Genomic DNA, 25,510 nt, shown 5'->3' with positions numbered 1-25,510 from the left:
GATTCTTGCGTCTGGTGATGGAGGGGTCTCAGCGGGGCTCGCCGGGCTAGTGAGGCCTTGTGTGCCTCGTGCACTGGATGTCTGGGGGCCATCTTGCCTCCTGCCTCCCGTCTCAGCAGATTGTTTAGCGGGGGTAAAGAACCTTCCAACCCCTTGGGGCTGTTGATTTTTTCCCCTATTTGCCATCCCTGCGGTTTCAGAGAGAGATTCTGTGCTTTTTGGGGTGTTTTTGGCCGGGTTAGAAGGTATAAAATTGGTAATTATACAGAGGGGTCTCCAGAGCTCTCCCTTTACCCGTCTGTCCTGGATGACGTCATAGACACGCCCCTCTTGCATCCACCTTTTTAAAGAAAGTCTTGGTTGTTATTTTATTACCTATGGCTTTTAAATTTAAATCTAAAAAATTAATTTCTGTTGTACTAATATCACCACTTAGGACTATGTTGCGATCATTACAGTTTAGGAATAAAATGAATTCGTCGAGGGCTACCTTTGATCCAGACCAAATCAGTAGAATATCATCAATGTATCTACCGTAGTAGACCAAATGTTTACGATATATATTATTGGCCCACACATGGTCTTCCTCCCAAAGGCCCATAAAAAGTCCTGCATAATTGGGGGCAAAGCGTGTGCCCATTGCTGTGCCATTGGTCTGGATATAAAAGTCTCCCTCGAACATAAAATAGTTGTGTTCTAAAATAAACAATATACTATCTAAAATAAATTCTTGCTGCATATTAGATAATGTATTTTGTTTATACAAAAAGTGTGCAACTGCATTTATCCCCAAAGCATGTTGAATACATGCATCGGTCGCCCCGGAGGGTTAGTCAAAGTTTTATGTATTTTGGGGATATGATACATAATTGGTACTCGTGGGTGTGTTGCAAAAACCCTCCGGGGCGACCGATTATATCCGGTATAGATTCCCTTACGGCGAATCTGTCTAAATATGTAGATACTTTCTTAGCCCCTTTGACTGCAGCTCTCCCATCTTACATTAAAGATAGTACAAATGTACTTAACGCTATGGATGAGATTGTATGGGAAAAGCATTATATTTGGGCAACCCTAGATGTCAGCTCTCTATACACATGTATTCAACATGCTTTGGGGATAAATGCAGTTGCACACTTTTTGTATAAACAAAATACATTATCTAATATGCAGCAAGAATGTATTTTAGATAGTATATTGTTTATTTTAGAACACAACTATTTTATGTTCGAGGGAGACTTTTATATCCAGACCAATGGCACAGCAATGGGCACACGCTTTGCCCCCAATTATGCAGGACTTTTTATGGGCCTTTGGGAGGAAGACCATGTGTGGGCCAATAATATATATCGTAAACATTTGGTCTACTACGGTAGATACATTGATGATATTCTACTGATTTGGTCTGGATCAAAGGTAGCCCTCGACGAATTCATTTTATTCCTAAACTGTAATGATCGCAACATAGTCCTAAGTGGTGATATTAGTACAACAGAAATTAATTTTTTAGATTTAAATTTAAAAGCCATAGGTAATAAAATAACAACCAAGACTTTCTTTAAAAAGGTGGATGCAGGGCGCATGCGCGGCAGGTTGGAGATGGAAGTGTAACCGCACAGCTCCTCCAACCGCCGGCAGAGATTAGCAAATAATCAATAAAAAACCAAACCGAGATATTTAAAAACTATCTCCAGCATCACCTTATATACCCCAGATAACATTCTTTAACTAGAGGAGGGATGGCAGCGACCAGACAAAAGGCACGGCGAAAGTCTGATGTGCGGGCCTATTTCACCGGCCAGGGCAAATCCGGAGCTGCAGAGATGTCAGCAATGTCGGATTCAGACTCGGCACATGATACGGAGGGGGCCGCGGCAGCAGCAGGACAGTCCCGTATAATAAAAAAAGAGATTTCCCGATTACTCGTTGACTTGAAAGCATTTTTCAGGGGCGAAATGGAAGGGCTACGGAAAGACATGCTACAAATCGGCACGCGAACAAATGTACTGGAGGAGCAAATGGAGGAAAGCTCCAAGAGGCATCAAGAAACACACACACGGGTACAGGCCCTGGAGGATCGGATCTCTGAGATGGAGTCCCGCCAAGAGGATGCCGAAAATAGAGACAGGAGAAATAACCTGAGGGTTCGGGGCATCCCAGAGGAAATTCTAGACCCAGAGGCGCTACTGACGAGGTGGATGGCATCTATTCTCCCGGGCAAGGCAGAATCAGACCTGCGGATGGATAGGTGCCACAGGGCGCTGAGATCGCGACCATTGCCGTCAAACCCCCCTAGGGATGTCATCCTGAGACTCCACTATTTCTCAGTGAAGGAGGAGGTGAGCAGGATCGCACGGGCCACCCCTCACATTACATTTGAAGGGATAACATTGACAGTATACCAGGATATATCCCCCATCACACTGGCCAGAAGGAGAGCGGTGGGGCATATAACTAAGGAGCTGAGGGATCGGGAGATTCGCTACCGGTGGGCATTCCCGTTTGCCCTAGTGGCGATAAAAAATGGCCGTCCGCATGTGCTTAAACACCCGTCGGAGGGGATGAGCTTCCTGAAGAAGCTGGGAGTCAGAGGGACCCCAGCCTCCGGCCCGCGGGGGACGCAGGAGGAGCTCACAGTGGATATACCACCGCGGCGTCCGGGATCCTCCTCCCCGAAAGAAAAACGGCAAGAGAAGGTAGCAGGAGGGGACAAGAGTCCATAACTGCCCAACAGTTCCAAGTTGATTGCAGCTCTTAAAGTTCGAAGTTGCCACAGGAGCTGCTCGTTCTCCCCAGTTTTAACCCTCTGACATGAACAGCCCCTCAGTACCAATACCAAGGGTGTAGCACAAGAAAACTCAGAAAGACGAAAATCGCCCAAAGACTTCCTTGCCACATTTATTGCCGCCAAAATGGCCACCACAGGCTTACCTGAAGTAGACGAAGGAGTCGAGGCGCGGAGACACCAATGGCGGCCAAGATCTTGGCGGGATCGACTGCTCCGTGAGGGGGACCCGCCCATGGAGCTGCCTCCGGACACACCTTCTTCCCGCGAGGAGCTGCCTCTGAATGCGTCCGCTTCGCCCAGTCTGACGACATCACTGAGCCGGATCTCGCGAGAGCGGGAGTTCGGTCAGACGGACCGGAAGCGGAAGACGCAGGGGGGAATGCCCGGATGTCTTGGGGACCCGGAACAGCAAAGGACCTCCCTGGCGGGGGTGCGCGAATTCCGCCGCCGGGGAGAGGCATCTATAGTGTCAGGTGTCACCCGGGGAGAGGCATGGGGAGTAACAGCAGCCAGGGAGGGACAGAGAAGGTGGCCCACGAACAGCAGTGTGGTAGATATGGGCACAAGGAGAGTCTAGATAAAGGGAGGAGGGCGCGACATAGCCAGCCGGCAGGGGGATAAACACAGGAACGGTGTATTAGAGCCCATACAAAAGGGAGGGGACCCAGGCTAAGGGGATTAGCGGGCTAAATAAGGCGAGAGGGGGGGGCAAAGAATGTTCGGGGTATTCAGTTTTCGTTTAACAGGGGGCGTTAGGGGGGTGGAGGGAGGGCAATCAGGGCTAGTTAGGGACAAAGTTGGGGATAGATTACAAGATAGTAAGTAGGTTTGGGTTATCATGAAGTGTCGGCGGGAGGGGGGCGGAAGGCCACTCTACCTGCAGGCATGGGCGCCGTTACCAGGGAGGTGGGCTTGAACTGTTTCCCTGGCAAAGACCCGGATGGGCATGGCCGAGACGGTGGGCCATGGATCTGGACCAGGAGGGAGGGGGGTCCAGAGGCAGAAGATATCCACCGGGCAATGAACCAGAGGTCCAAAGGGACCACAATGGTTCTTTCTGTTTATGTATGTGTTTTGTTTATGTGTCCTTCCCTCATGTTTCACCCCTTCCACACCCCAGCTCCAAAAGGCGGAAGGCAGGGCGAGTCCTACAGATGTCAGCTCTACAACACGCAAGTCTGCCGAGAGATCTTGGATATGGTTCCGAAAGGCGGTTGGTTGAATAGGCGATCTGGGAGTCTGCACTACGAATTCCACGCACAGAACATGCCCAGGGCCCGGGGTAAGATCACACCGGCTTACATATTAGGACCACACAGACACTACTGTATAAAATGGAGGTAATTTTTATCTCGCAAAATGCCAAAGGGCTCAACAGTCCCCACAAGCGAAGAGTCGCTTTTACTGAGTTCAAGAGGAGACGGGCTGACGTGGTCTTCCTCCAGGAGACTCACTTCAGCTCGCGCAATAACCCGAAATTCCTCGATTCTAACTTCCGAAAGTTTTTCCTAGCATCAGGGGAGGAGAAAAAGAAAGGTGTAGCTATACTGTTTCAAAATAACACCCCCTTCCAGGTTGAAAAGGTTAAAAGGGACCCGAAGGGGAGATACCTAGTTCTGATAGGGATCCTTAAGCAGGTCAGAATGACGTTAGCCTGTATATATGCGCCAAATGAAGGTCAATCAGACTTTTACAACGCATTTTTTCAGAAGCTTCAGCTATGGGCCGAGGGCCAAATAGTTCTGGGTGGCGACTTTAACACAGTCATGAACGCGAGTGTAGATAGAACCACGGCCCAGAAAACAAATAAGAGAGAGGGGAATATTCCACTACTGAGAGGCCTCAAACAGATTAGCCTGGTGGACATCTGGAGAGAGCAGCACCAGGGAGACCGCAGTTATTCTTTTTACTCCCACCCACATGACAGCTACAGTAGGATTGACCACTTCTTTGTGTCGAGCAGAATGGTCCCACAAATTTCCGATACAAGCATACATGATATCACTTGGTCGGACCATGCATCAGTAGAGCTGAGATGCAGTCAATTTGATAGTGCCAGACCAGGAGCAAACTGGAAGCTAAATGAATCAATAATTAAAATTCCGGAGATACAAAAAAAAGTGAAGTCTGAAATATCAGATTATTTCCGGATAAATAGTGGCAGTGTGGAGTCCCAATCACTGTTATGGGAGGCTCATAAGGCCACGATTCGGGGGGTACTAATCGGGATAGCTGCAAATAGGAAAAAGAAAAAGGAAGCCAAATTATCCCAGCTATATCACAGGTTACATGAGCTCTCTATTCTACATAACCGGACAGGTAGAGATGACGCTCTGAAGGAGTTGAAGGATGTTAGAATTCAGCTAAACCTCCTCCTTACTTCCCGAGCGGAGAAAGACATGAGTTGGACACAGAGGAAGTTCTATGAGAAAGCTAATAAACCGGACACTATGCTAGCCACCAGACTCCGTAATCGGAAACCAAATTTTAATATTCAATCAATTAAGACAGCTGGAGGCCAGAGTTCCTCAAACCCTAAAGTCATAGTAGGGGAGTTTGCGAAATTCTACGCACAGCTATATAACGGAGAGAAGGTTGTACACAATGCTAGGACAAGTAGTAATCTACAGAAATTCCTAGCGGATGCAGACTTGCCACAAGTGAACAGGAGGGAGCGAGAGGCTCTTCAAAAAGACTTCACAAGGGAAGAATTAGAGGCGGTAGTAAAAACCTTAAAAGCATCAAAAGCCCCAGGCCCGGATGGGTTCTCCAACCTGTACTATAAAAAATTTATCGGGGTTCTGGCTCCGCACATGCTCCAGCTGTTTAATGGAGTATTAGCAGGGGAGCCCTTCCGGGACAGATGCTCCAGGCGTCGATTTCAGTAATCCATAAAGAGGACAAAGATCCCACTAGCTGCCAAAGTTACCGGCCAATATCATTAATTAACACAGATGTAAAAATCTACTCTAAATTACTGGCCAATAGATTAAATATAATCCTGCCAGGGCTCATCCACCCGGATCAAGTTGGCTTCATTAGAGGTAGACAAGCGGCCGACAATACTAGGAGAATAGTGGATATAATAGACTTTATGGGAGCCAACGAGATTCGGGGTATAGCCCTAAGCTTAGATGCGGAAAAGGCCTTTGACAGGATTGATTGGCCATACCTGGAGTCCACGCTTGGCGCATTTGGGTTTGGAGGCATATTCCAACAGGCTGTTAAGGCATTATACACGGCACCTTCAGCCAGGGTGGTTCACCAGGGATTCCCTCGGAACTATTCCCAATTCAAAGTGGTACGAGACAGGGATGTCCGCTTTCGCCCCTGCTATTCGCCTTATGCATCGAACCACTCGCAGCACAAATTCGGAACAACGCTGATATCTCTGGGGTACAGATCCATTCGCAGGAGCACAAAGTGGCTCTGTACGCGGATGATATCATTCTAACCCTTGCCAAGCCGCTCATCTCGTTGCCCAATCTGTTCGAGCTTCTAGAGCGTTTTGCCCAGATCTCTGGTTTCAAAATAAATCAATCTAAATCAGAGGCCCTAAGCCTTTACATGCCAAGAGAAATGGAGAAGCTGATAGAACTCAACTTTGAGTTTAGATGGCGCCCCTCCTCCATGAAATACCTAGGAGTGCAGATCACCAAAAAGACGAGCTCCTTATATTCGGCAAATTATCCCAAACTGTTGAGGACTCTCAAAAAAGAGCTACAGGAGTGGAAGGCATATGGTATTTCTTGGTTGGGGAGGATCTATAGTGTCAAGATGAACATCCTTCCCCGAATTCTATATCTGTTCCAAACTCTCCCAGTTGCCGTGGTTAGAGCAGACATTGCAGGGCTCCAAAAAGCTATTTCTCAATTTATTTGGAAAGATAAAAAACCACGGATTAAAGTAAAAATTATGCAGAAAGCTAAGGAAGCTGGCGGCCTGGCAGTTCCGAGCGTCATATCCTACTATAAAGCGGCACAATTGTGCCAAATCACGCAGTGGCATGGGGACCCGGGGCTCAGGAGGTGGGTGGCACTGGAGAGGGAGGTGTGCGCCCCACTGGAGCTCAGGGACCTGATCTGGTACCCGAGGACACGGGTGAAGGATGTGCTCATTTCTCTGTCCTCTGTGCGCAACTCACTCTCGGTCTGGGAGGCTTCTAAAAGTAGCTGCTCTTTGACCTCCAAACACACACTGATGGCTCCTTTATATGGCAACCCGGACTTTGCTCCTGGGCTGGCAGAAAAATGCTTCCCGCGCTGGCGGCAATTAGGGATTAGTCGATTGAAGGACCTGGAGGTTAAGGGCAAGATCAAATCTTTTGAACTATTACAGTCAGAAACGGACATACCTAACACTGATTTCATGAGGTACCTCCAGGTTCGGGCATTCTATAACGCACACCCGGTGAGACCACCGTTGACTAAATTCGAACAGCTCTGCGTGCGCGGAGCCGACACGCGGGGACTGATCTCTGCCTTGTACAGAGAGGTGGTGAATACTGACTCAGACAGGACAGTCAAACCCCGTTTCATGGCACAATGGGAAGAGGATCTCCAGGCTCAACTAGAGGACGAGGACTGGGCCGCGGTGTTTAAAGCCGCGGCCTCAAGCTCCATATGCACGACATTGAAGGAGAACTCATATAAGGTATTATTAAGGTGGTATCTCACCCCAATCAGATTAGCTAAATTCGTCCGGGGTGCTTCCCCGCTCTGCCCCAGGCAGTGCGGGGAACAGGGGGATCTGGTGCACATGCTGTGGTCTTGCCCGAGATTAGTGCCGGTCTGGACCCAGATCCGAGATTGGCTGCAGAGGATCTTTTTAGGGCTCAACATCCAGCTGGACCCGTGGCTATTTTTATTAGGTAAACCTACAAATGAGGTATCTAGATCGGGTAACAAGCTGATAGCACATTTTGCTACCGCTATGAGGTGCGAGACCGCAGCACTGTGGAATCAGAATGCGATTCCGTCTATTGATAAAATCAGAAACAGAATTTGGTTCATTTGCAGAATGGAGAAGTTAACGAGTTTAGTTAACGACTCAGCCGACAAATTTGAAAAAGTGTGGTCATTATGGCTTGCTCAGACTGATATTCAGGGGATGAATGAGGCCACAATATGGCTTTGATAGAGATAGGTGGGCTCTCCTTGGATGTCGGGCTGGGAGCTTGATGGGACGATCTGACAGTAGGGCTCCCCCCGAGGTATAGCGGTGGACCGATTTATTGATCATCGGAAAAACGAGGTGAACCGGGTTTAGGCTCCTTTGTGAGGTGGACTGGAGCAGAGCAACGGCAGTTGTGGTGCAGGACTCCTGAGAAACGAGGGAACAGCGATTCTCCCAGGCCGCCCCCCCCATCCTTACCCCCCCCCCCTCCCCGCCATCCTTCCCCTTTTTGCCCTGTCCCTAGATGTTGTCAGTCGGTCTTTGTCCTGTCCTGTGGTCCCCCCAATGTCCGTCTGTTCTTCGTAATTTGTTTCCGTAAGTTTGGTGTATACCTGAAACACTTGTCAATATTCTGTACGCTATGATGTGTATGCACAAAAAACTAATAAAAATAAAGTTGAAAAAAAAAAAAAAAGGTGGATGCAAATTCTTACCTAGATTATACGAGTAATCATTCTGTCAATTGGCTTAATAATATCCCCTATGGACAATTTTTAAGAATACGTAGGAATTGTTCTGAACAAATAGACTGTGACGATCAAACAAATATCTTAACACAGAGGTTTATTGATAAAGGATATAGAAAAGAGATTTTAAATAAATCCTTAATGAAAAGTAAAAATAGACCAAGATCCAATTTACTAATATCTAAAAAGAAAACACCAGAAATCCAAGAAAATTCAACCCCCTTTTTTATTACCAATTTTAATAAACAAGAATCAAAGATAAAGACGCTAATTAATAAACATTGGAATATTTTATTAATGGATCCTGTTTTTAATAATAAACTAGCTGCCCAACCGAAAATAGTTTTTAGGAAGGCCAAAAACCTTAAAAGTATACTAGCACCAAGTCTCCTAAAAGGAGCAAACAAAAAATCTGCTACAAATAAAAGTTTTTTAAGTAAACCGATGGGCAATCACAAATGTGGCAAATGTGTGATGTGTCAATATATGTCCCAAGAAAAAGTTTTCAAAGACCATCAGACAGGAATAGAATATAAAATAAATCAATTCATTACATGCCAAACGACACATTTAGTGTATATAATAGATTGCCCATGCAAAAAAATATTATATTGGTAAAACCATCCGCCCTCTAAAAATAAGGATTGGAGAACACATTAATGGTATCAAAAATGTAAAACGTAATATAGAGTCTGGGAGGAAGGTACATAATTTAGCCATGCACTTTTTAGAGCAACATAATGGTGAAATAAAGGGTTTACACTTTAGAGGTTTGGAGGTCGTAGAAAGAGATATTAGGAAGGGTAATAGAGAACTAAAATTACTCCAAAGAGAACAGTATTGGATTTATACTTTGAAAAGCAAAATCCCTGGTGGCCTTAATGAGATGATAGATTTAAATCCTTTTCTTAAATAATTAATAATAAAATGAAATTACAATAAAATCATCAACACATATTTTAGGTATGAATATAGTTTTTAGATGTGGAATTTTAGATTTTTAATTTTATTTCAATCTATTTTAATATTGGTATGTACCATTGGGAGATTTATGCTAGCAAAAGGTCTAACTGTACAAGTACATAATATGCATCATTAGGGATCAAAAACGGATAGCTATCTAATTAAATCTATATTATTAATTGTAATATTGGTATATGTGTATAGGTAGACATGCATTTGTAAATTTTATATTAGGTATTATTACATTTTCTATGTGTAAATATGTTCAGTGTTTTTATATGTATAATATATGTCCTCTAGTCACATTCACCATTGGGAAGTATTTTAAAAGTATGGTTTGACACATGTGCATTGTGTGGTGGCTAATTAGGTGGTGACCTATATAAGACCACCTCCTGCAATACCCTAATACCTCCTGACGAAGCGCTATACTGCGCGAAACGCGTAGAGGGTTGTTTCAATACCTATATGTTGCACTCCTGGGTAGGAGTGCATCTTTTAGCACAGTAGAATCTCCCTAATTCTGTTTTTTGCTGGTACTCCCCCGTGAGTCCTGAGTAGCTGGTGCTATTGCTGTAGCCGTTGCCACGGCCAGAGAGAGCCCGCCTATTGCTCGGTCGTAACACTTCCGGTTCCGGGTCAGGGACCCTGAGTGACTGAAGCAGTGTGTGCAGTTAGGACGGGGGTAACCCACTAGTTGCAGACCAGATTCCTGTGGGAGGATCTACATGTTGCTGTTTTATTAATTGTAAGTAATTCTGTGCTTCTGTTTTTTGTAATAAATTGAACCTATCTCACCCTGGTTTTTTCTTTCTCTGCGCTCCACCTCCCATCTCTTCTTTTTTGTATTCTGGACTTTGTCTGACCGGCTGATCACCGGAGGGAGAGGGAGCAGCGGGAGAGGAGACCTTCCAGAGGAGTCTCCCTTAGGATCCCAGACGAGCGCGATTTCCATCTCCAAGGACTGACACTGAGATTGCAGCAGGGGAGCCTGGTTCAATTCCCGGTGTCGGCTCCTTGTGACCTTGGGCAAGTCACTTTATCTCCCTGTGCCTCAGGCACCAAAAACATAGATTGTAAGCTCTACGGGGCAGGGACCTGTGCCTGCAAAATGTCTCTGTAAAAGCGCTGCGTACAATTAGCAGCGCTAAAAAAAAAAAAAAAGTTCCACCCTCACTCTGCAGCTGCTGATAGGAATTCCATGGTAATAAATAATGGTACTCCGGATGCTTGTGTATCTAAGTGATCCTCCGGAATCCAGTATTAGTCTTAATAAATTAGCTTTGTTTTAATAACTCAGCCTTGCTAGTGTGTTTATGTTTGTTTGTCATGTTTGTCATGTGTTGTTAGTCTGATACGATTTTAAGTCAACACTGATTGGCATACTGCACCATAATTTGTTTCTTTTCTTCTTTCCACATATTGCACTGCCCTTTGATGTGAGTTTTCTTCATCACCAGTTCATTTAAGTATTCCATTTGGACTTTACACTTTATGGTTTGGACTTTTTGTTCTATATTAATTGTGGCGCCGGATTCCCCTTTTTTTCTAAATAATGGTACCAGTATCTTGCCCAACCCTACTCTGAACAATCAAATGTTTTATCTCATGAATGAATACTCTCATGTATAATGTGGTTGATGATCTGTGAAAAGCTTTCCCCCCACTATGTACATGGAAATGGTTTCTCCCGTGTATGAATACTGTGGTGTCTGAGGAGGCTGCTCTCAATACTGAATTGTTTCCCACACTCTGCACATGTGAATGGTTTCTCCCCCGTATGAATCCTTTGGTGTCTGAGAAGGCTGCTCTTAATACCGAATTGTTTCCCACACTCTGCACATGGGAATGGTTTCTCCCCTGTATGAATTCTCTGGTGCATGAGGAGACTGCTCTTAGCTGTGAATTGTTTCACACACACTGTACATGTGAATGGATTATCTCCTGTATGAATCCGCTCATGTTTGATGAGCTCTGTCTTCCGAGAAAAGCTTTTACTACACTCTGCACATGTGAATGGTTTCTCCCCTCTATGAATCATCTGGTGTCTGAGGAGGTTGCTCTCAATAGTGAATTGTTTCCCACACTCTGCACATGTGAATGGTTTCTCCCCTGTATGAATCATCTGGTGTCTGAGGAGGTTGTTCTTATTACGGAATTGTTTCCCACATACTGCACATGTGAATGGTTTCTCCCCTGTATGAATCCGGTCATGTTTGAGGAGGTACTTCTTCCAAGAAAAGCTTTTACTACACTTTACACATGTGAATGGCTTCTCCCCTGTATGAATCTTCTGGTGATTGAGGAGGGTCCTCTTGGTACTTAACTGTTTCCCACACACTGTACAAGTAAAAGGAGTTACTGCTGTCTGAATCATCTGCTGTGAAAGAAGTTTCCCCTTCAGTGAGAAACTGCTCCCACCATCTGTACATGTAAAGGTTTGCTCTCTAGTAGGGACACAAAGGTGTGTGAGCAGGTCTCTGTCCAGTGAGAAGCTGTTGCCACACTCACAACAAGAAAAAGGCTGAGCACCACGGCTTCTTCTTAAATCGCTCTCAAACCTTTTGCTGGACCAATATTTAGAGTCAGACTCCGCTGTGTGCTGTACAAGGTCTGTAAAGTCACTATCACGTGGCACTGGTTCCTTGTACATGTCCAAAATGTGACAGGAATCATTGTTTTTTGGCACTTCTGGGCTGTGACTAGTCAGCGAGCGTCTGGATGCATCAGAGCTCAAGTTCTGTTCCTCATTCAGGCCGTTCTCTAACAGAAGTAAATAAAAAAGACAGAACAAATGTTTTCAATCTGTAAATCAAATTACTGAAAGCAAATTACAAATCCAAAACACTGAAGAATTTACTTTACCAATACTTAATTAACTAAATGTTCTCTTCACCCAGGGTTTTAAAAATTGTGGCCCATGGACATCCAGTGCCCCCTGATGACTTTGGTGGTGGTCCCCAAAGACCTGACATTTATTTGTAGCAGCTCTCACAGTGAAATAAATGTTGATACATATATAAACTTGTATTTATTACTGTATGCATTATTTAAGGGTACATGTACACCCTCCAAATGATAATTAACATTGAAATGTCCATGAGAAGTAAAGTTTAGGAACTCCTGGTCCATCATATTAGTGCGTTAATAAAATCAACTAAACCAGACATTAATCTATAGTGTAAAGATACTGTAGATGCCCAGGTATGTATGCCTTTATATAAGGCACACAGTGTACTCTGCGCTTTACAGAAGAAACAATACAGTACAGGGAATTATACTACAATAAGTGCAACAAACAAAATCAGACAATAGGAATGGAAATCCCTGCCCTGGAGAGCTTACAATCTAAGTGATGCAGTGACTACAAAGTCCATGTAATCTTCTGCCATAAGACCCACATAAACTAAACTCAATTGTTACATTTTGTGTCATATATTGTCAGTCAAAAATACTATTCATATAATTTCCAAGCACGCTGCCTTGGTGTAATATATGACTCCTCTCTTTCCTTCTCCTCTCACATTCAGGCTGTTGATAAATCTTGCAGATTTTCTCTCTGCAACATTTCCACAATCTGCCCTCTCCTAAAACTCTCCTGCACACCCTCATCTCCCAACTATGGAGACTTTCTCCTCTCTGGCCTTCCCTTCTCCCAACGCCACTCTACAAACTATTCAAAACGCTGTTACTAGAATTCTCTCACTCTCTTTTTGGTCTGTCTCTACCCCACTTCTCATGAGATCCTTTCTGTTTCTCCCCATCAAACGCTGCAATAATTAGAAGATTCTCGTTCTCTCTATATTCTTCTATCCCCTCTTACATCTCAGCTCTCATCTCCTTCTATACCCCTTCTAGCTCTGCTGAGGGCTCTCTCCTCCCTGCTTCATTTGTATCTACAGTACTCTCACATCTAAAACCTGTCTCCTTGCTGTGCAACTCCCTCCCCCTCAGTCTTCACCAATCCACATCCCTGTCACAGTGGACACCAACTTATCAATACATTTATATTTTTGGGTATTCGATTGAACAGAACAAGGAGAAAAATACATTGTGATTTATTTCCTTGATAGACAAACACACGACAACTTCAGAATACACTTAAAACAACACTTACTGGGATGGGGAAACAAAATAAATTGTTTTTTTCACGAAAGCGCAAGAAATGCAGTCTTTGGGTAAAAGTCCCGTGGTTGGATCGCAACTTGCCGATCCAATATCTTGGCCACCTCAAAGTATTTTGTGGTAGTTCGTAGGAGATCGTTTGGGAGTCCTCAGAGCTAACGAATTCCGTAGTTTGGGGTAATTTCTTGGTTGCGTTGGTATTAACGCCTTGCGTACTGGAACCGTTCCGCTGTGCTTGAATGAAGTCCTGCGTGAAGCGTAGATACATCTTGGATCATAAGAAGAACAATGGGATAGCTCGGCAGACACAGTTATAGGGTGTCCTAGTTTATCCTTAACCTGTGCCCCCAATCCCCTCTGTGGGAACATTTTACCCACCAATAGCCACGTTGCCCGCAGTTTGCAAAACCGGGCAAAAAGGCTTCCCGGGTTGCACAGCGCATGTGTCGGCTTGATACCCAGGCAACTTAGCATACCTGGGGTACACCCTTTTTCTGGCGTCCCTTGGTCTGAGGTTTGGCTCGAAGGTGTCAAGGGCCCGGGATCTGCCACTCTGCAACATCCTGGCCAGTTTCACACCTTGGATCTCTGGGACTTTTCATCCCTGCATTTCCCTTAGACTTAGAGGCTCGCACTCAGCAGGACCCCTTTGAAATGCAGGCAGGAAAATACCCCCAGCTCACTCACCCTTTGAACATTTACATGCTAATGGAATTTTTCCCGGGCTTACAGAAACTGTTCCTGCCTATACATTTTAAATGCACAGTTTTTATACACTTTAATAAAACATCATGTTCTGGGTGTATTATCACTGTAATTTTTATATGTAGTGTCATGTTTTATTTAATAACATCTGCACGCCAAAAACCAGGGTGCTGGGTGCCTCCGTCCTCGAGTTAGCCCCCCTACTTGAAATGCCGGCTTGTGGGATCCAAGTTCACCGAATTCTCAGGGCAAGAGACTACAGTCACGATCAATGGTCTGTAGGGGAGAGCAGGAAGCGGGGCCATGACGGGGGGTGCAGCCATGATGGGGCTTATCTGCCCTGCCATTGGCTGCATGGCGCCACAGGAAGACATTTGTGTTTCCCCTGCCAGCGTACGCGGCACAGCGCTTTGCGTGCCCACACACAGCCACAAGGTTCTGCCCCATAGAGGGCCATGGTGTGTAGCACACATGCGCCGCCGTCACCACCGGGAACTCAGCCTTAAACCTGTCTCCTTGCTGTGCCATTCCCCCACCTTCAGCCTTCACCAATCCACATCCCTACCAATCTTCAAGTAATGCCTGAAATCTCATCTCTTCAATGAATTATTTGCTTAGTTTGGGCCTCTGGCTAGTCCTTGCCCTTCTGATGCACTTTCGCCTTTCCTGAAAATGTTTTATATTGCACTTCCTCTAATTGTATTCTGTAAATCTCCCTTTATTCCATTTAGATTGTAAGCTCTGTGGGTTAGGGATTCTCAAGTCCCCTTTGTTTAACTTCCAGTTTAATGCACGTGTGAAACTTTGTATATTAATTCCACGTACTGTCTTGCTAATTCTATAAGGCACTGGATACATTGGTGAGGCTATACAAAAAAATATATACATCCATACATACATACATACATACATCACACACACCAACCTACACCTACCTTGTGGAGCTGGAAGACACCATATAGCACAGTGACATGAAGGTGACTTCTAGCACTGGAAGGTTTCTTATGGTAAAGATTACTTGGTATATACAGTATGACACAATCTTTTCTAGTATGAGGGAGCAAATTACAGTGATAATTTAGGGTCAAATCTGATAAAAAGGAATTCCTCCAAAATGTGTGCTTTTGAAGCCAAGAATAAGTATATGCATAATTTCTAAACATTTTCTTTGCATCCATCAATATTGTTATCGACACAGACACGGGTCAAATTTTTTTAAAAAAAAGCAAGAACTTAGACCAGGAAAGGGTTATTTCAAACAGAACACAGGAAAAGCTGCTGCTCCGTTTTTTGGGCCTCATGAGACAGCTGTCAAATCAGAAGCGCCTCTGCTTTATTAAGATCTACAAGCATGGTATTCACACATGGGAAAGCTGGTTCCAGACAACAGAGGCGTGGATATTGAAAATAATAAAATCCAGGTATGCCTTAGAGATCCAGAAAAACCCAGCAAGAAGTTTTGCTACTTTTCCAAAACTGGGTCTCCGAGACGGAATATCAGGCCAAGAAATAAAAAACATATACTCCCATCACATTTCTGGTAAAGAAAGATTCTTACCTGAACCCACCTCATCTACGTAGATCTCAGAATCTCGTTCTGAAAACAAGACCATTCAAGATCCAATTGCTCCAATCCATGATCATTCCATACAACAAAGAGATTCCCTATCATCCATCAACTTGAAAGACGTCTACCAAGTAAAACCTCTCATTAGAAATTCCTTGGGTTCTGTGTTCAATCCAACCACTTTCACCTCACATCCCATCTGTTTGGACTAACAACTCCCAGAACATTTACAAAAGTACTTTTACTCATCACAGTGGTCTGGTCATATCTGGACAATATTCTCATCAAGGCAAATTCTCACAAAAAGCCCTCTGGCCCCGAGAAAACATCAAAAACAGGGATCGCTGATAAATTGGTAGAAGATTAATAGTTCTTTGTGTCAAAGGTTACATTTTCTAGGTCTAGCAATAGATACGGAACTGAAACACAGTTACCACATTATCTGCAGAAGCAGGTCCCTCAGAATGCAAAAAACACTTCGTGCCAACATTTGTATTAATCTATGTATTGTGGCAGGACGGCCTCGCGGCGGGGTCAGTAAGACGCTAGACACGATGGGAAACTTTAAACTGTAATGGTTTATTAGCCACAACCAAAATAAAGTACAGGTGCACTGTCCCTTTAAGAAACTACTTTCTACAAAATAAAGCCTATTCCCGTTAGGGAAACTAACTCACTTCTTGAGCCCTTACTAACAGGGCAGCCAGCTAATCTGGTTATGCCCAATACATGTGCTCCACAAAGTATAACCAATAAGTATAACAATAAAGTCTTATCTGTATTGCAGCTCAAGTAGCAAACAGGAACACCGGTTCCGGGGAGCAGGCTGTGTCCAGCTCGCAGCAATCTTTATCTTTATCCTGGGTTGGGGTCCCAGCTGGTCCCAGCAGCAAAGCTCCTCGAAGGACTGGGGGACCAGAGCAACAGCTAGGGCTTTCTAGCCTGGAGAAGTCTCTCCAGCCTCGTGGGGACAAACAAGCTCACCTTGTGTGAGCAACTTCCTGCTTTTTAAAGCACTTGTTTCACTGATGAGTTCAGCCCCTGTTTAATAAGTCTTCAGGTGTTCTTTCTCTCTCTGAGGAGATTAACGCTCTGTGTACTGGCTGCAGCGTCTCTCCATTCACTGTTCCAGCCTACTGAGTCAGTAACTCTGTCACAGTATGGATTGTATGTATATCTTTATTTATAAAGCACCATCAATGTACATAGCACTGCACAGCAGTAATACGTGGCACAATATGTATGTCTTTATTTATACAGCGCCATTAATAATAATAATAGCATGTTCTTGTATAGCGCTGCTAGTTTTACGTAGCGCTTTACAGAGACATTTTGCAGACACAGTCCCTGCCCTGTGGAGCTTACAATCTATGTTTTTGGTGTCTGAGGCACAGGGAGATACAGTGACTTGTCCAAGGTCACAAGGAGCCAACACAGGGAATTGAACCAGGCTTCCCTGCTCCTTCTCCATTAATGTAAATAGTGCTACAGAGCAGTAATACACGTGACAATCATATAAATAACAAATACATAATGAGAAGAAGCGCTTCAGACATAAAAATAACATTTAGGAAAAGGTGTTCCTGCCCGAAGAACTTTCAATCTAATTGGGAGGTAGGAAGAACGTGTAGAGACAGTAGGAGGGCATTCTGGTAAGTGCGTCTGCAAGGGGCCAAGGTATGAGGTGTAAAGTATCAGCCACAGAGCTACTCCTATGTTTCGTTAAGCAGGTGTGGTTTAAGATGGGTCTTAAAGGTAGAAAGAGAGGGTGCTAGTCTGATATTGAAGGGAAGGGCATTCAAGAAGTGTGGGGCAGTCAGTGAGAAGGGTTTAAGGTGGGAGGCTACAGATACAAAAGGGGTAGAGAGAAGACATTCTTGAGCAGAACGCAAGAGTCAGGATGGTATATAGCGAGAAATTAGGGCTGAGATGTAAGGAGGAGCAGAAGAGTGTAAAGGTTTAAAAATGAGGAGAATCGAGTGTGTGATACGGGATTTGATAGGAAGCCAGGAGAGGGATTTCAGCAGGGGAGACGCGGAGACAGATTTAGGAAAGAGTAGAGTGATTCTGGTAGCAGTGTTTAGGATAGATTGTAGGGGAAACACGTAAAAGGCAGGAAGGCAAGACAGCAGGAGGTTATAGTAAATCGGGACAGGAGAGAATGAGGGTCTGTGTCAGAGTTTTAGCAAACAAGCAACAGGAAAGGGCGCATCTTTGTAATATTGTGGAGGACAAAATTACAGGTTTTAGCTACCTTTTCAATGTGAGTGAATGTGAGAGGAGTCGAGTGTGACCCCTAGGCAGCATGCGTGTGCTACTGGGTGTATGATAGTACTTCCAAAAGTAATGTTAAAGGACGTAGTAGGGCGAGGTTTGGGAGGAAAGATGAGGAGCGCTGTTTTTGCCATGTTAAGTTTAGGTTGGCAGAGGGCCATCCAGGATGCTATAGCCGAGACATATTCAGAAACTTTGCAGTGTACCGCAGGTGTAAGGTCAGGGGTTGAAAAATAAATTTGTGTGACAAGTAGCATAGAGGTGATATTTGAATCCAAGCGATGTGATTAGGTCACCTAGAGAGTGTGTGTAAAGAGAAAAGAGAAGAGGTCCCAAGACAGAGTCATGGGGTGCCGCCACAGAGATCAATAGAGGAGGAGGTAGCAAAAGAGACACTAAAAGTACAATGGGAGATCCACGATAGAACTTTGTTATGAATACCAAGATTATGGAGAATGTGAAGGAGAAGAGGGTGGTCCACAGTATCAAACGCTGCAGAGAGGTCGTGTAATATGAGCAGAGTGAAATGAATGGTCTTTGGCTGCATGGAGGTCATTAGATATTTTAGTGAGGGCTGTTTCAGTGGAGTGAGCAGTGTGGAAGCCAGATTGTAGAGGGTCTAGGAGAAAATAGGTGGTAAGAAAATGGAGCAAGTGAGAGAATACAAGACGTTCAAGGAGTTTAGAGGCAAAAGGCAGGAGGGAGACAGGACGATAGTAAGGCTGCGTCCATAGACACAGCAGCCATGCGGAGGAGTGCGAAGACGCGCGGAGGCTGAGGGAAAGCGGGTGCTTTCCCTGGCCTTCGCTCGCGTACCGTCCGCGGACGTGTCTATGGGCGGGCCAGTGACGTCACAGAGCTGGTTCGTCTTCATTGGGCGAACCGCTCACGTTACCGCCCTATCGCGCAAAAAAATCAGTTTTGACTGATTTCACGTGCATCGCGCGCCCCCTCCCGCTTCCGCACACACGCGCCCGCACCTTGTATAGATGCGATCACTGCCTTTAGGCAGTCTGATCGCGCAGCGTGCAGACGCGTCTGCCCTTCTATGGACGCAGCCTTAGAAAGACAGGTAGGGTCAAGCTTGCTGTTTTGTGTTTTGTTTTGAAGGAGGAGGTAAAGGTACCAGAATAGAGGGAGGAGTTGAAAATGTCTGTGAGCGTAGGGATTATAGTAGGAGCAAGAGGTTTTAGGAGATGGGAGGGAATATAATATATAACGAAGTGCTTACAATTTATGTGGTAAATAGGGAGAACGTACAGAGAAAGCAAGAGAGTGTTCAATAGGTGCACCTGAAAGGGGTTAAGGTTTATGTATGAGCTGTACAGTGTCAGCCACGGAGCTATCTATATTCTGTGTTAAAGAGGTGCGTATTTAAGGTTTTAAAGGTGGAGAGAGTGTGTGCCAGTCAGATATTGAGTGGAAGGGCATTCCGAGGTGTGGCAGTGAGTGAGACAGGTTTTAAGTAGCAGAGTACTTTAGATACAAAAGTGGTAGACCGAAGACATCCTTGAGCAGAACGCAAAAGTCGGGATGGTGTATAGCAAAAAATTAGGGCAAATGAGCCTTAAAAGTGAGGAATAGAATTTTGTGAGTAATAAAGGATTTAATAAACAGCGACAGGAGGGATTTCAGCAGGAGAGATGCTCAGACAGATTTAGGAGAGAGTAAAGTGATTCTAGCAGCAGCTTTTAGGATAGATTGTAGGGGAGACAGGTGAGAGGCAGGAAGGCCTGATAGCAGAATGTTACAATAGTCGAGAAGGGAGAGAATGAGGGCCTGCGTAAAAGTTTTAGCAGTAAAGCTACAGAGGAAAAGGACGTATCTTTACAATGTCACGGAGGAAAAAAACTACAGGTTTTAGCTACATTATGAATGTGAGAGGAGAATGTGAGGGAGGTGTCAATGTGACACCAAGGGAGCGTGCTTTGGGTACTGGGTGTATGATAGTACTGCCAACAGTAATGTAGAAGGGGGCTGTAGGGCTGGGCTTGCGAGGAAGTATGAGGAGCTCAGCCTTCGACACGTAAAGTTTGAATTGGTGGAAGGACATAGTCACAAGTGGCACACCTGTGAGCACGTGATCTGTATATGGGACAATGGTTAATACTTGGCTATTTAATTGACCCACTTTTCACCTTCGCAAAGGTCCCTAAAATTAACATTATCTCCTTTCAATCCGTTCCAATCTACCATCTGCCCCAAACAGCACACGTGTGAGCACATGACTTATATATGCAACCAGGGTGAATACACACAGCCAACCGGCTACCCCACCTTTCTCCTTTGTAAGGTACTTCAAATGAGTCCACATTTACCCTTATTAGGTTGCAATCGAACTATCCACTTCCACCACCAAAAGATAAATGCAGAAAAAACAATGTATCTGCTCACCAAGGTCTAATGGTCCCTATTTATTAAGAAAACTATGCACTTCCCACACAAAAATCTGTTGTAGCAAAAAACGTCCAAAAAGCTAATTTACTCTCTACCAAGCGTGGAACAGTTAAATCAGAGCCCAAAGCATTAGTCAAGTTCAGCTTTAATATATATAAAATACAGTGTTTGGATTACAGGAAAAAAAAGGATTACAGAGAATACAGTTATAATAAATGCAGACCAGTTTCTATCAAATACCATGATAAAACATAGGCAGAAATCCCTATACATTACAATATGTCATAGGTCCTCCCCAGAGAGGTCACTGGCGTAGAAATGATGAGAATTCACGTGTCTGATCCCAAAACACACCTGTTGAATTATAAATTTCTATACAAACATGCCAACTTTTCTGCCAAGACCTTCTGCATTGAAACACACACAAACCAAACCCCTTTTCATCAATCAGCCCTCATGACATTTACAACTTGAAAGAAGAAAAACCTTTTTATTGCGATGTTTGATGGAATATAACTTTGTGGCCATAATACTTAAAACACACGTGTCATATCAATAGGTTCAGGTGAGTTTACAGAATGTAACAATACTAATTGAGACTGATTGGCTCTTAAGCTTGAGTGACAATTGGATATCTCTCCCTAGCCACCTCTTAAATATCAAGTGTTTGGCATCAGCTGATTTGTATTATTGCAACGGTTACACATCTGTATTTGTTATTCTTGCAAATAGGTGGCAGGCCAATGATATCTTACATTCAATATATTTATTCGTTTGTTGAAAAACTTCTTTGACACGCCCACTGAACTTTGCAGAACCCTTCAAAGAATGTATTTAAAGGGACCTTTATACCGTTTTGTTTATTCCTAGTGTCAGGAAGGTCATATTTTATTCCCATCTCTGGAAAAACAGATGTTCTTATCTCTATATTCTATCAGTCCTATAAACTAGACCTGGTCAAGGGTTTAACAGACCATAATAGCATTTCTTGAATTTTTAAGGACATTTGTAACCAACATTAACTCCTGGAGTGCGAGATTGATCAAAATACCCAATATCTTTTGCCATATTCATTACAGCCACCCAGGATGATATAGCAGAGACATTCGGAGACTGATCTGTACAGCAGGTGTAAGGTTGGGGGTTTAAAGGTAAATTTGTATCATCAGTATAGAGGTGATATTTGAACCAAAGATATGTGATAAGGTCATCTAGCGTGTGTAAAAAGAGAAGCGGTCCAAGGACAGACCCCCCTGGGGTATACCCACAAAGTGATCGACTGTGGAGGAGTAGGTGTTGGCAAATGAGACACTGAAAGTACGATGAGAGGTAAGATGAAATTCACGATTGAGCTCTGTCACGGATACCAAGAGGATTGGAGAATGGAAGGAGAAGAGGGTGGTCCACAGTATCAAAGGCTGCAGAGAGGTTGAGTAATATGAGCAGATGACCTTTGTCTTTGGCAGTATGGAGGTCATTAGTTATTTTACTGAGGGCTGTTTCGGTGGAGTGAGGAAGCGAGATTGTAGAGGATCTAGGTGAGCATAAAAGATAAGAAAATTAAGTAAGCAAGAGAATACAAGGTGTACAAGGAGTTTAGAGGCAAAAGGCATGATGGATACAGGGCGATAATTAGAGAGGCCGGTAAGATCAAACGTACTGTTTTTGAGTGAGGGTATAACCACTGTATTTCAGAGTAGAGTGAGGAGTTTAAAATGTGTTATTGTAGGGTTTAGAGCAGGAGCAAGAAGTTTGAGGATATGGGAGGGAATGGGGTCAAGAGAGAAAGTGATAGACGAAGAAGAGGAGATCAGCAGCAATAGGGCCCCCTCTGTGGCAGAGAAAAGAAAGTTGAGGCAGGCAGAAGGTGCATTAGGAAGAGGTGTAAAATGTGAGGAGGATACAGAGGGGATGTCGTGACTAATGGAATCCACTTTAGTCTTGAAATAGTCAGCAAACTCCTGAGGTGAAATGGAAGAGGATTTTTTTAATGGATGGTTTTAGTACAGTCAAAGACAGAGAAGAGGTGGTGTGGGTTAGACTTGTGAATGTTGATTAGTGAAGAAAGGTAGGTTTGTTTAACCTGGGAGAAGGCAGAGTTGAAACAAGATAGGATAACATTTGTCATAAAGGAAGTCTGCTAAAGTATGAGATCTCCATTCAGGGAAGCGAATGCAGGAACCAAGAATGCGTGTGTGGTGTGTGTGGTAAGAAGGATGAAAACGGCAGAGTAAAATAGGGTCATTTAGATCAAGAAAGGAGTATAGGGCAGAGTTGTAGTTCATCACCAGGTTGTCAGAGTCTGGAGTAGAGATAGAACAGGGAGGAGCAAAAAGTGGAATCAAGAGCCGGTAGATTAATAAAGCGCAGGTCTCTGTAGATAGGAGGGGGTAGATGGAGGTGGAGAAGGGGAGAAGTGAGAGAGAAAATCCAGGCGCAAGGTACAGACCACTATACAAAAATGACACTAGATGGCGCTCATACACTCTAAAAAACACAACTTAAACCATGCAGTGAAATATAGTGACTGGTGATATCAAAATAAATCAAAAATAAAGTGCACAAAGTGATAAATAGACACTCAAACCCTTAAGGACTGTTTCACGGTCCACAAAGTAACAAGGAGAAGAATCAGGGGAGCGTCAGTGCCTAGGGAAAAAACGTGATACTCGCATAGTGCAATATATTAACAATACACATACACAGGCAGAGCTCTCATAAGAGCACAATGAATCTAGATATCAATGATCACTAAGTATCAGAAATACTAGCTATGTATGGACATCTATAATAAAAAGTGTCCCATACACACAGGAGCAACAAATAGGAGGTAGAAATCCAAAAGAGAGACACCAATCCAAAACTTAAAAAATGTAGATATTTATCCAGCATTGATAAAAATTGGAGGCTTACAGGATTCCGGAAAGGTAACAGCAAGTTTGTATACATGTAGATTTCACTCGAGTCGCGTTCTCGGGATCTCTGCACGATGCTGCTTCCTCATCTGGTCTCCGATCTGCGCTGCTTCAGGGGGCCGATACGTCACTTCCGGGTTCTTCAACACGCATAGCAGACGCCACCGGAACTCCACAGCAGGCTCTCTCCCTCTGGATCTCACAAGAGGGGTTACGCTGTACGCGTTTCGCCGTACGTAGTGACGGCTTCGTCAGGAGTGACGTTACCCCATAAAGAGATGCTATTTATACCCTTTAATCTATGCTGACCTTTCCTCCTATTGGACAGCAGATAAATTGGTGATTGACTTCATGTGTCCTCCCAATCCTCACAACACTGTTATACAATTAACCTTAAAATACACAACAATGTTTATACACTTCAAAGTAAAATACATCTTTATTAATAAAAAAATCCTATTCTAAAAATTAACGAAGTGACCTCATATACAACTGTGCTATTTCAGGAATTGTATATAAAATATATAAGAGACATAAAATATAATAAGATCGCTCAAAATCTAACTTATAATATATGTTGAAACGGCGATTGATGTATCTCAAAATAAGAACATAGGGAAAAAACACAATTAGTTCACAGTATGTGCATTTTCAACCTTAGTTGCAGTCTAAAACAATTTATTGTCTAAAACAATTTATTATTACAGTTTTTATAGGAAAGCACTTAGCTCAAAAATCCACATTAAGACCTAGTGGTACAAGTGTTTGTAAGGTGAAGATCCAGAAGCTTTCTCTTTTTTTAAGAGCAGCTTGTCTGTCTCCACCTCTCCAATGTGTCAACACTTGTTCTATAACTGTAAATTTGAGCCCAGATGTATCCCCATTATGTTTTTGTAAAAAATGGTTGGACAGGTAATGTGTAGTGACACCTCTCCTTACATTGCCAATGTGCTCAAGTATACGTGTATTTACAGTTCTTGTTGTCTGGCCCACATATTGTAATCCACATGGACAGGTAATAAGATATACCACATAATTAGATTTACATGATAAAAGTTGTTTTATGTTATATCTTTGCCCTGAGGTATTAGACATAAAACTAAATTTGTCCTCTGGCCTATGTTTACATGCAGTACATGTGGTACAACCATAAAAACCTTTAGATTTGGTTAGCCATCTATTCCCCTCACTGGTTATTTTAGGGAGGGCACTGGGGGCTAATTTATCTTTCAATGATTTTGCTCTTCTAAAGATCACGCTTGGGTATTCAGGGACAATCTCTCCAAGCACAGGGTCATTTTTTACAATGTGCCAGTGCTTCTTAATTATTTTAGTAATCTTGTCTGATTGTCTATTGTAATCTGTCAGAAATGAGTACTCAAAAGTTTTAGTAGATTTAACCTTCTTTTTATTGCTCAATAAATCATTTCTATCCAAATCATTGACTTTTTTAATGGCATCCTGTATGGTCACATCATTGTAATCTTTTTCTAGAAATCTTTCATGTAGAAAAATAGATTGTTTTCGAAAGGTGCTTGTGTTACTACAATTTCTTTTAATGCGCCTTATCTGTCCGTATGGGACATTTTGCAGCCATTTCGGATGGTGACAACTTGTGGTGGATATGTAGTTGTTTATATCTACACCTTTAAAGAAGGTCTCTGTTTTTATTATCCCTTCCTCAATGAAAATGGTCAGGTCCAAGAAATTAACTTTTTCCTGACTGTATTCACAATTGAATTTTAAGTTAAGCAAGTTGTCATTAATATAGATGATAAACTGTTTAAGGCTTTCTTCATTGCCTTTCCAAATAAACACAATATCATCTACATACCTGCGCCATAGGCACAAATTCGCACCCAGCTCTGCAATGGACCAAATATGGTCTTCTTCCCATGCTCCCATAAGAAGATTTGCATAGCTGGGTGCAAATTTCGTGCCCATGGCGGTGCCACATTTTTGCAGGTAATACACAAGCACCTTTCGAAAACAATCTGTTTTTCTACAAGAAAGATTTCTAGAAAAAGATTACAATGATGTGACCATACAGGATACCATTAAAAAAGTCAATGATTTGGATAGAAATGATTTATTGAGCAATAAAAAGGTTAAATCTACTAAAACTTTTGAGTAC

At 43.5% G+C, this 25,510-nt stretch overlaps 2 protein-coding genes across 3 annotated transcripts in view; both read right to left on the bottom strand.

Annotated features, from left to right (window-relative positions):
* Positions 1-25,510, bottom strand: part of LOC142488386 (uncharacterized) — a 508,298-nt gene that overhangs the window by 308,332 nt on the left and 174,456 nt on the right. The window lies entirely within an intron of this gene.
* LOC142488415 (uncharacterized) lies at positions 8,633-14,130 on the bottom strand. The gene is made up of 2 exons (XM_075588921.1): positions 13,511-14,130; positions 8,633-12,156 (listed from the first exon to the last, which is right to left on the bottom strand). The coding sequence occupies exon 2, from the start codon at positions 12,044-12,046 to the stop codon at positions 11,060-11,062; it is 987 nt and encodes a 328-aa protein (XP_075445036.1). The 5' UTR covers positions 12,047-12,156; positions 13,511-14,130; the 3' UTR covers positions 8,633-11,059.

This window comes from Ascaphus truei, chromosome 2 (assembly GCF_040206685.1).
Source record: "Ascaphus truei isolate aAscTru1 chromosome 2, aAscTru1.hap1, whole genome shotgun sequence".
Taxonomy (NCBI): domain Eukaryota; kingdom Metazoa; phylum Chordata; class Amphibia; order Anura; family Ascaphidae; genus Ascaphus; species Ascaphus truei.
This window is presented reverse-complemented; position numbering and strand designations above follow the sequence as displayed.

What these genes read in the sequence shown, in the direction of transcription:
- LOC142488415 (XM_075588921.1), bottom strand. Translation starts at nt 12,046, where the DNA reads ATGTACAAGGAACCAGTGCCACGTGATAGTGACTTTACAGACCTTGTA.